This window comes from Pezoporus wallicus, unplaced genomic scaffold (assembly GCF_028554395.1).
Source record: "Pezoporus wallicus isolate ANWC-B61680 ecotype Strahan unplaced genomic scaffold, APGP_CSIRO_Pwel_v1 contig_736, whole genome shotgun sequence".
Taxonomy (NCBI): Eukaryota; Metazoa; Chordata; class Aves; order Psittaciformes; family Psittacidae; genus Pezoporus; species Pezoporus wallicus.
Window position 1 is genome coordinate 3,165,491 of NW_026639744.1, and position 11,615 is coordinate 3,177,105.

Consider the following 11,615-nt stretch of genomic DNA (forward strand, 5'->3'; position numbering starts at 1 on the left):
TTCTAGACAAGAGTGATCTTTGTTTCATAGTACTTAGTCCCCAGATCTGCCTTGCCTTCATCCCAAATCCATTGTTGGGTGGGTATGTTGGGCCTGTCCATCCCCAGTAGCTCAGGCTTTCAAGCCCAAGATACAAAGAGCAAAATCAGCACCTCAGATTATAGGAAACAAACTCAGTTTCTAGACACTTCAGGAAATCGCCCAGGAAAAGAGCTGTAGTACTTGCTGAAAACAGAGCTTGCAAGCCCAGCCCAGGGAGTGAAGTGAATGATCTTCTGCTCTTAGGAGTGCCTTATGTAGAAAAGGAGAACTCTAAGAAAAAGCAGCACCATGGCTTGGTGCCTGCAGACATGGGCTGTAAGGGTGCATTTCTGAACACAACCAGGAAACATCTTCCCACCTTTTTTGCCACATTTTCACAGTTTTTGAGAGCAAGGGCTGACTGAGCTGTCAACCCAAGAGACTCATTAAGGGATCCTTCCTTAAGTTAAGGACATTAAAGCCATTTCTTTCATGCTTGCTGTGGGTGCTAGGACTCGGTACTGCTGCACCTCAGTAGTGTCTTCTGAAGTATCAGCCCAGGACAGAAAGCTTATCAGAAAAAGGCATTTTGGTTGCCTTTGAAAAGCTGGAATTTGTCATCTTCTCAAAGGGAATTTCCAGCTGGAGGAGCTGGAGCTGGACATCACCAACAGAGAGATAAAGAATTCTATCAAGGTTGGCCAGAACTAGTCAGAAAGTGTTCAGCTGCCTCTTTCTTTGTGGATCCTTTGGTCATAAAATGCTCATTTGCTGAAACTAAAATATTTTTCTAGGAATGTGCCAATTCAAACATTTAGCTTCCAAAAGGTGAAATTTCAGTTTGACGGCGTGAGAGGGAATTGCTTAATTTAACAACCAGCTTGTCGAGTTTGAGCTCTCAGCTGAAATACAGCAGAACCCAGGTTGTGTCCTTGCACCAGCAAACGCATCCTGCTTATTTGAAGTAAAACAACCCCAGTAGGAGTGGCTCACACAAGAATCTTCTGGGTCCTCATCATGCTTTGGCACAGGGAAATCACTGAGCCTGAAAATCCCCTATTCTGGGCAGTGTCTCTGGCCACTGGTTGTTGGCTCTCCAGGTGTCTGTAAAGTGCCAAGCCAACATGCCATCAGGGACCAAAGTCCCTTGCTGTAGAGCACCTACAATCAGCCCCAGTCGTAATGAAGCTTGGCTAAGTCTGTTGGGATGAACCCCAGCACTTGAGGTGCCTTCAGTTCCTCCCCTGACACTGCAGCCTGGTTGATTTTTAAGGGACAACTTGTTCTATTTTTTTATTTTTTTTTTTTTTGGTTTTGCTCATTTGCACCTATGTGCCTGAGGGCAGAAGTTATTGAAAGTTCACACTCCCCAACACGTGCGTGTCGACGAATGCATTTCGATTTCCTGAAAGTTGCTAGAGCAGCAAAATTTGTTGTGTTCACTTGTGCAGGACAAAAGGAAGTGCTGATTTCTCAATCTAACCTGCCCTGGCTTCTGTTCCACTTCTTCCCTTCCACGAAGATAAAGTATTGGTTTTGTTCTAGTCTTTCAACCATGTAAACACTGTTGCATGTTAAATGCCTTAATCTTACCATACAGCTGGGTGAGCTTCAGGCTTTTTTAAAGGGTTTCCCCTTTTCCACTGCCAGTGATTAAATGAGTTCCAGATGCTAGTGTAGCCCCTTAAGAAGCCTCACCTCCAACCCAACTACGTTGCAGATGAGTGGCAGCAGCCACATGCCTCCAAGTGCACTGCTGTTGTAGGGGCAGCAATTCTTACTATTTGTAAACCTGGATGGAAAAATGTCTACAAATTACGTGTTTTTTCTTGTTGTTCTCTTTTGCCAGTTTGCCACAGTTACCAGGTGGTTGCCCTCTTTGTAGAGCCTGTTAAAATGCTTTGGAGGAAACGGGAAAAGTTGACTTCCAGTGTGTTCCTTGCTCCTTCCAGCTGCTATTTACAGGGTATAGGAATGCCTTGAGGTTCCTCTAGGAGATGTGTAGAGCTAGGGTTATTGCAATGGTAAAACCATCACAGATTTCACAAAAAGCCTGTATTTCTTCACTGTGCTTCTTGTGAACAACTTGTGTTGTTACTCCTTGTGTTTTTTTCCAGCTGGAGGAACACAGTGGTGCCACAGATATTTTTGTTCTTGAGGCCTGGGCTAGAGGGACATTGTCAGCATGCAGGGAAGGCAGGTATTAATAAGTAATCTTTTGAAAACATCTCTCTTCTTTATTTCAGAGTCCCCTGAAATTGGGCCCTCAGTTGTAGTTCACACAACTGTGACGTTTGGAAGCGAATACCTGGATTCAGACCCTACAGAGGTGCAGCAGTTAATTCTCAGTTACCTGGAGAGGATTGTGCCATCCCTACCTAAACCATCCAGCATCAAGTGTCAGAAATGGAGATACTCTCAGGTACTCTCAGGTGATATCAGTCAACTGGGATGATGCTGCTGGGGTAGTGCTGTAGTACAGACTTTCAGGGCATCGCAAGAAACAGGGCATCATACAACTCAGTGGTTTTCATCCTCAGTGAGCAAGAGGGAACGGGATAGTTGCTTGATATCCATAATACATTCTTCCACGTAGCCATGAACAGCACCTAAGGCTGGCCAACAACAGCCAGATCATTTCTAGTCATTTTTTTTATGTAGTGGACCTTGATGAAAGGTACATTGCACTACTCCTGGCAAGCAGAGACAGGAGCAGTGCACAGGAAGTATATCCCACATGCTTCAGTGGGATTTTAGCTGATATTTAAAAATATGATTTGATCTGTCTCTTCTGTATATGAAAGTACGTGGCATTATTAGCAAAATTCCCAGTTTACTGCAGAGTAGCAGAAGTCCTTGCATTCAGATGTACTGTTATTGTTTGATTTGGTCCAGTTCAATTTAATAGTATGTTATGCAAAAAATATTTTAAAGCAAACTACTTAAGAGTAATAATAGCAAAATGTGTATAATTTACAGACTTCTTTTAGAAATCCAAGGGAATTGTTGGCAATTTCCTAAAGTATTGGAGTGTATCTACGTGTTTACCAAAGCCTCTTAAGTTAAATTACATTGGTGAAATTCAGTGTGGAAGTTGATGCAAAATATTTACTTAAAGCAGTCCCCTAAAAATTTTTCCTCTTATGAAATCTGGAAAAGTTACTGGAGATGACTGTTGTGAAGTCTGCTCATACCCTTTGATCTGCATCCAGTTTAGAAACCTGGTCTCATTAACACAAAGTTTATTTTTCTGACTCATACAAAAATCGTGGTGTGTTTTCTATGTTGCTCTTTATCAGTTCTCGGAGTTTTTTTGCTAGTAACAGTATCTTTGTACAGTTGTCACTCTTACATTATCTTTTTCTGGTTGTGACTTCTGCTCTTTCCTTCTGTTCTGTTACCTGCCTGCTTCAAACTACTTGTGAGCACAAGTGTCTTTCCAATAGACAGACATTTGGTTTACCCCTCTGGAAAGGGAGTACTAAGTAACAAATATTTTTAAACAGAATTAGTACACCCCAGATACTGCTGCTATCACAGAGCTCTATCATAAAATTTGTCAAAGTCAGCTGCTTTGTTTATGTCTGCAATGAAAGGGCTTAATCTGTGTTTTCCTTGCCCTACTTACACTTTTAGCTTAGTGTCAAAAGTGACATGTGAGCATATGCATCATATATGGCCCATTCTGATTCATTTCACCATGAAAACATAGAATCATAGAATAGTTAGAGTTGGAAAGGACCCTAAGATCATCTAGTTCCAACCCCCCTGCCATGGGCAGGGACACCTCACACTAAATCATGTTGCCTATGGCTCTTTCCAGCCTGGCCTTGAGCACTGCCAGGGATGGAGCATTCACAACCTCCCTGGGCAACCCATTCCAGTGCCTCACCACCCTTACAGTAAAGAATTTCTTCCTTATATCCAATCTAAACTTTGCCTGTTTAAGTTTGAACCCGTTAACCCCTTGTCCTGTCACTGCAGCCCCTAATGAAGAGTCCCTCCGCAGCATCCTTATAAGCAACCTTCAGATACTGGAAGGCTGCTATGAGGTCTCCACGTAGCCTTCTCTTCTCCAGGCTGCACAGAGTAGAGGGGCAGGATCACCTCCTTCGACCTGCTGGTCACACTCCTTTTGATGCAGCCCAGGATACTGTTGGCTTTCTGGGCTGTGAGCGCACACTGAAGCCGGCTCATGTTCATTTTCTCATCGACCAACGCCCCCAAGTCCTTCTCCGCAGGGGTGCTCTGGATCTTTTCTGTAAATGAATAAAGGAAAATACAAGAATGGCAGTTAATTTCTTGCTACTGAATAAAAAAATACTGCATTCTCAATTGCATTCTACCGAACAACTATGCTTTTTGTAGCCTTTCAAAATTATGGCCATACAGGATTTATTATAATCATATCTTTTGCTTCATCTTTTAGAGGTAGCTGGAACAGTGACTGTAGGAATTAACTCTGATTTTTCACAACTGCTTCAAAACTATTCTCTCCCTAAATCATTAGGTGTGTGTTCTGATTATCTTTTTAAAAATTACATCCAGATATGGTACCACTGAATGATACTTTATTATTTTCTCTAACCACTGTGCAATTTACAGCTCTTCCCACCTTTTTCTCCTGCCTCTGTGCCTGCTTTTGACCATGCTGCTACTAACCAATACCACGGACTTCAGCAGCTGCTTGTGCCTTATGGCTGTGTCACAGGAGGAATTATCACCAGTCTCTAGTTCAGTGGATCAATGTCAGTATGTCTTAGATTGCAAACAGGTCAGTGTAGGTCAGATCTGTTATCTCAATAAAGAGATCTCTAATGCCACCCTATAAAATAGTCACTACCTAAATTAAATATCTGGGACAGAGCTCCCTCTTTCTCTTAAAGCTATATTTGCTTTCAGTTATAATAAGCTGTTGCCACAGAAGCAAAGGGAACTGATAAGATAGGTGGATGTTTCCCTTGACTCTTAGACAGGATTTATCCTACTTGTTAATTAAATCTGCCTGTAACATCCTTCACGTGGCCAAACACAATCCTGGGATTAAAATGCAGACATTATAATTATCCATGGCAGATGAGAGATTAGGACTTCCAAACCTCTACTGCTGCAGTTCTGGATCCTGCTTTAATTACACTACGACACTATTAGTATTCAGAGCCAACAGTCCCTAACCCATCATGTTGCTTTGGCAAGAGTCACTTTATATGTATAAGGGATACTGGGAAAACACAGAATCATAGAAATTTGACCTCTTCAGAGGGGATGTCAGAAGGGACCTCTTCATGTCTCTAGTCCAACCTGTTGTTCAAAGCAGAACTGTCATCAGTACTAGGTGACCTCAACCACGGCTTTGTCTAGCTGAGTCTTGAAGTCTTTAAGGATGGAGATCCAACAGGCTGGGCCATATAGCTGAGGGTAATTTGGAATTTATGTTGAACAACACCTTCAGAAAGGGTAGGATCATTTATTTCCCCAGTCCCTATATTTAGACTGTGGCCTTTGCTATATTTGAGCACAAAATCTTCCACACAGTCAAGAAGATGCATGCTGAGATGTGAAAATACTCATCCTGTGGTCAAACCAGTATGACAAACCAGAAGCTGTTTGGTACAGTCAGCATCAAATACGCACTGGGTAGTCAAGAAGGAAGGACACTCAAAAAGCCTTTTTCTGCTAAACCTTTCTTTGTTGTTTATGCTTAGTGACCTCAATCTGTAAGAAAAAATCGGGAATAAACTACTGACCTAAAATTAGTGCTGAGAAAGACAATCTCCAGCTGGATTTACCATACATGGCTAGACTCTTCTGCTAAGTTAAATAATGGAGAATTGGTTGCAACTGGCTGCAACTTAATTTCAGATAATTACCTCCTTTAAAGAGATGCTAACATGCCAGTAACACAAAATGCAGCCAGTAACATAAATGTGAGTGTTTTGCAGCTGACCCATACTTGGAAATGGCAGATAACAGAATGGTACTGGCTAGCTTAGTGTACATTTGAATCAATGGAAAAATTCCTTGGACTGAACAGGATGCCTTGGACTTCAGGTCTTGTTCACCAAAGCTGGCAGTTGTATGATGGGATACAGTAACGGTTTACTGCACAGGAATCCAAAACATTTCTTTGGACCAAAAGATATGTTTGGATCTAAAACATATCTTTGGATCAAAGGCAGAAAGTCAAGAAACAACTGAAAAAAATTGTGCTCATCACTCTTTATGATCTTCAGGGTTTGATCACTATTGCTGGTCTACTGCTGTGCTCCTGCTCTTTCATCCGTTTCTTTCTGTCTTTCTAGATGTTTTTTCCTCTTTTTCAGTATTTCATCCTTATGGGTCTTGTTGGGGTTTTTTTCCTTTTCTCAGACTATTTCTTCACACCTTCCTCCTCTCATCACTTCATCATCAAGTTGTCCCACATTTTATTATCTTTTTTATCCTTTCTGCCTGAGTTTGCCTTGCTCTCGTGTTTATCCTTAGGCCATTGCTGCTGCCTTATCTCCATTCTGAGATTCAACACTGCTGCTCTGGGATGCGCTGGTTTAGTGCAGTGTGGACACTCAGGTTTGAAACAGGCTACAACAATGTGTGACACAGCCAAGCATGGTAAAAACACAAATGATGTATACTTTTATTCTGCCATTTGACATACTTTGGTATTTGTCGTGAAATACAACATCAAAAGGTCTTGTTCTCCACATGAATTCCAGGTATCTTCAGATTAATAGGTACTGGCCAAAGCAAAGTCCATACCCTTTTAGAAATATTATACAGAACTGCTCAAGAGCTGCCACTCCACAGATAAAAGTTTAATTGAGGGTGAAGTGCCAGGGAAATTATATTGAAAATGAATACAGTACATATATTGAGAATGATATTAAATATTTGTCAAAGCAGCTTTATTCAGAACTTGTCCCATGCTACTTACAGAGAAGGTGTTGGTTGTATCTCTAGCAGTGTCTAAAATTTGTTGTGCTACTCAGATGAAAAAGGAGACCAGCATAACAGAGCTGGAGACAGGGTGAGTTGTCCCAAGGCTATGTGTATGCTTATTCAGCAACATGGAGCATAGGCAGGTCATCATGACAGTTATTACAAGCCCACCTTTACTGATGTGAGATTGTTTATCTTCATACCTTTTGGCTTAGAGATCTCCATACCTCATTTATCCAGGGTCAGGCAATTCATTTCTGCTGAGACCGATGGAGAATGAGACAGGGCAGGGCTGTAAAGTTTCTAAATTTCCACATTTAGGAAAGCTTTATTTTAATTATTTAACTCCAGAAGACAAATACCATATTTTGCTATGGTATGCTGATCGTTGATGCTTGGACCTACAGTCTGGGGTGGAAGGGGTTCTTTCTTTGAAGGCATATTTCTCAGGAATACAGACCTTTCTGGTGTGAAATTCAGGTAAATAAACCACTCTATTTTCCATCTCCATGTATGCTTTTCTTTTGCAGGTTACAAAAGCTGTGCCAAATTCTCTGGGACAAATGATTCTTCATACTCAACCTCTCCTGGTTTGTGGGGGTGATGGATTTACTCGTTCCAACTTTGATGGCTGCATAGATTCTGCTATGAGTCTTGCAGAGGTTGTGAAGTCTCGTTTATAGCAATTACAAAGTCAGCTGCTAAATTTAGTCTAGATTTATGATGAACTTTACTATATTGGATTGAATTCTAGTTTGGTGTTAACATTACTGGCCTCTATCTTGCAAAAATAAATAAAGGAAGATCTATTGTTGTGCTTTAATAATTATTGGGATGGAATTGAATTTAATTTTACGTGGTTACTTTGCTTGAAGTAGAGCTTTTTCTGGCTCTAGTCAGAAGCACTGAGCTTCAGACAGTCTCCTGATACTTTTACAGCCCCTGAAAATTATGTCAAGGAGGGGAACCTGAATTAAAACAGCACAAAACCCCATGGAGCTGCAGAGTTTACTCCTCCAAGCATTTTGAGCCCTGGAAGTGACAGAAGGAACATGCACTATTGATCCCAGAGCTTTCATATGTACATGCAGGTATTTCTTCTGATGCAGATCAGCCTTGGTCATGGGTTGTGTTAACATGGTGTTGGCCATGTGGAATCAGTGATGGGGCATACCTTGCTATGCTTTTCAAGTTGCATGGCCTATGCAAGTCTAACCATGTCTCCAGGCATGGACAACGTATAAATGAGGGATAGTAGTTTTCTGCTGTTCAGCTTTCTTTGCCCACAGTTTTCTGGAGTCCTGGTTGTAGATTGCTGGAAGAGCTCATTTAAGAGTTCAGTGGTGTTACTGGCCATGGTGTGCCACTGAAATATGGTACCTGTCCTGGATGCGGTCTAAACAGTATCAGCCCAGTTGTGCTCATAAAAGCAAGAATGTTAAAGAGAAGACATGTATGCTTCTCACAGCAACAGAACTGCTATCCCAAAGTCATCTTGGGAATAGACACTGACATCTGGGCTGTGACGTGAGCTTAACACAGTAAAGCAGACTGGCCAGGAAAGTGGGTGAACTTAAAATAATTCAGTATTTGCCAGTGCATCGTAGCTCTTTGCTGGTCCAGGTTTCCCTAAACAAAGAGCAGCCCTTTCCTCCTTCCAGGTGGTGGAGGAGTCACGGTATGAGCAGCCAGTATGGAAGCTTTTTGCCTGGCAAATGCCAAGAGGAAAGAGGAAAAGAATTGTATCTAAGCATGGTCAATGGCAGTGTGTTAATATGAAAACTGGGCTGACATATCAGGCAGTTACATCATGACCCCTTTGAGTTTAAACTAGTTTGAAATAAACAGCCAGTCTGAAAGAAAGGTGAGTTCTAGACAGCTCTATACCTTGTCTTGGCAGAACAGATGTAGAAAGAGAGGGACAGATCCCGGAAAGGATATAAATACATGTGTGAGTGAATGAACAAGAAATTTGATTTGAAATACTAAAAAATAATCAGCAAGTATAATGGTGTTCAAAGTGCTACTGGTCACAGTTTCAGGTATTTCTAAGGTACTAAATTGTGTTTGTGAAGTAAATTTTGAAATTACTCAGAAATTAACCGGGAAATAATTTATTTATTCTAAATTTGATTTTAACTTGCCCTTCCTCTTAAATCATGTGTCACAAGTTTAGTACCTCTCTATACTACAGCGCTAAAAATAACAAAATGCTATTTTCAGCAGACAGAATTTTAACCATTAGAGAAGTACATTCAGCTTCTTCTACCCCTCCATTTCACAAATATCTGACATCCTGTATTCACAGTAACTGAACACTGTTGTCTGCTTCGTTTGACTGTTTCTAATGCAGTATTTTAAGTGACAGTAAGAACTTTAAAACTTAAATTAATTTTAAAAACATCTTTGAAGGACAATACATGACACCATACAGTTTTACTGATGTTTTTTTATTCTTTCCATGAAGACCTTGAGTTTAAAATTAGGTGTTGCTACTGTGTCTGAACCAACCAGCTTCAAACCCTCAGGTTTCAATCACTGCGTGTTGTGGAGAAACGGGGAAGATTGGTGCTCATGTATGTTCATGATTGGTGCTCATGCATGTTCACATGCAAAGGCATGTGAACTCCTGCCTTCCATGGATCAAAGTATCCATGAAGAGCCGCATGGTCATGGAATAAATCCAGTTTGGTGAAGCATTTAGCATTGGCTTGATTTAGCACAAGTCTGAAAGCAACCAAAGTGCCAGCTGAAATAGGGGTTTATGTTGCAGTGTTGGAAAGCCTTAATCAAAGAGCCCTGCCCTGCAGAGGGTGGCATAGGGAAGCATCCAAGCCCCATTTTTCATATGTGCTCCTCAGTTTCCATCCTGACCTGGCTGTCCTGCAGACCCCCAAAGGAGTAACACGCTGCACAAGAGAGTTTTCTGCTGGATTATCAGTTCCCTTTGAAGATGTCACCATGGCAGGCAGAGGACCCATCCCACCAGTCTGCCTTCATGCAAGCTCTGCCTTAGTGCACAGGGAAGGATGTGGGTCCTTTTCCTGCAAGGGTGAAGGAGCAGGCTGTAAATTTAGGGGATCTTTACAGACTCTTTGCTTGTGCTGTTTTTCTTATCATCACTGTTTGTTTTCTGCTCCTTTCTGCAAAGATAGATTTTCCACTTCCTTCCTCTTTCTTCCATTTTGAATGGAAGCATGCCAAGCCACTAAAACTCCAAATAGAGATCAATTCTGAAAGAATGTGACTTGCAGAAAACTGGAAATGAGGCATCTTTGACTTAATGCTGTGAGTTGTTCCTCTCACTGCATCACAAACAGGCATGCTCTGAAGAGCTATGATGCTGTCACAGGGGCTTTATATCAGCAACAGTTTTCAATACCACAAGTGACAGATAAGTGGAGATGTCTCTGACCCCATCCTTTCAGCAATCTTACAGCTTTGGTCTTGTGAGACCTCAAAATACCTGTTAATAAGCAAATCACAGATTCAGAGATTTTTTGAACTACGAGATTTTCAATTCAGAGGTTTTCAAATGTGAATCACAGTGAGTCTCAAATTGCTCTCATCCTTCCTTCTATCATTACAGTCTATCAAAATGCCTTTTTCCTATAGCTTCCTCCCAGATTAAGAAGATTTAAACAAAACCACCTTGTTTTTTTAAGGTGGAGTAGAAAAGTTCATGGACATGTTCCTCTGGACACGCTCCAGACAGCAGGCACTTAAGGTCTCTGTGGGGTTCCTGTGGCGATACCTCATTTTCTAGATGTGAACAGGGAGACAACGGTATTAACTTTCCCATGCAAGGCGGGTGGTGAGTGGTGATGTTTCAAAGAGTCCACTGTATCCAAAAGGGTGGCAACAGAGGAGACTTGTCTGGTTTATTTCCTGGGCTTTACCCTGGATGGACGTAATTTTCGATTAACTGGCAGATCCATCAATTACAACTACTATCTCCTCGTTCCCAGACAAGGGTGACAGCTGCGTCTGATCTCCTATATGTCACAAGCCACAGCTAGAGCCCAAAGTTGAATTAAAGCGTTTCAGCTCTGAGATGACGATGTTGTTGTCTTCCTTATCACAAGGAAAGACAGGCCCATAAATGCTCAAAGACTTTAAACTCACAGTTGTGTTAACTTCCACCTGGTGAACATTGCTTTGAAGGGCTGGCCCGTGGCATCAAATGCTTTTGTAATGTATTCAGGTGTGTGAGATGCATTTTGCTGATCTCTGAATGTTTAACTATACCTTTAGGTCTCTAACAGCAATCTTTCCTTATTGGTTACTGTCCTACCAAGACTGGCATCAGCTGTGTGTTTCACCAGGAAAGATTTTATACTGTTCACCAAATAGCAGACTAGGGGTTGTCAGGAAGGGCTGGTAGACACAAGTACACCTTGTCATCTCCCGCTAATAGAAACATCGTGAGACCTGTGGCTCAGCCAGATATGATCCACCCAACATTTGTCTCCATGTAAGGCAGTTTTTGCATCATAGCTGTTGCATGGTCCTCAATCATTTGAAAAAGCCAAGCGTGCTGTACTGACCCATCAGACCCCTTACTCTGCCACCTCTTCCACTCATAGGCCATCCTTGGTAATCTTTCCAGGCCTTTCTTCCTTCTAGGAGGTACATCCACATGCTTCTCTTGCAGAGGT

At 41.7% G+C, this 11,615-nt stretch overlaps 1 protein-coding gene across 3 annotated transcripts in view; it reads left to right on the plus strand.

Annotated features, from left to right (window-relative positions):
* RNLS (renalase, FAD dependent amine oxidase) overlaps positions 1–7,783 on the plus strand; it is a 70,996-nt gene extending 63,213 nt beyond the window's left edge. For all 3 annotated transcript variants that reach the window (XM_057415728.1, XM_057415730.1, XM_057415729.1), the window contains 2 exons: positions 2,268–2,443; positions 7,488–7,783. In XM_057415728.1, the coding sequence (XP_057271711.1) occupies positions 2,268–2,443; positions 7,488–7,640 (329 nt within the window). In that variant the 3' untranslated portion in view covers positions 7,641–7,783. The remainder of the gene's footprint in view (positions 1–2,267; positions 2,444–7,487) is intronic.
* Positions 7,784–11,615: the final 3,832 nt, after the last annotated feature.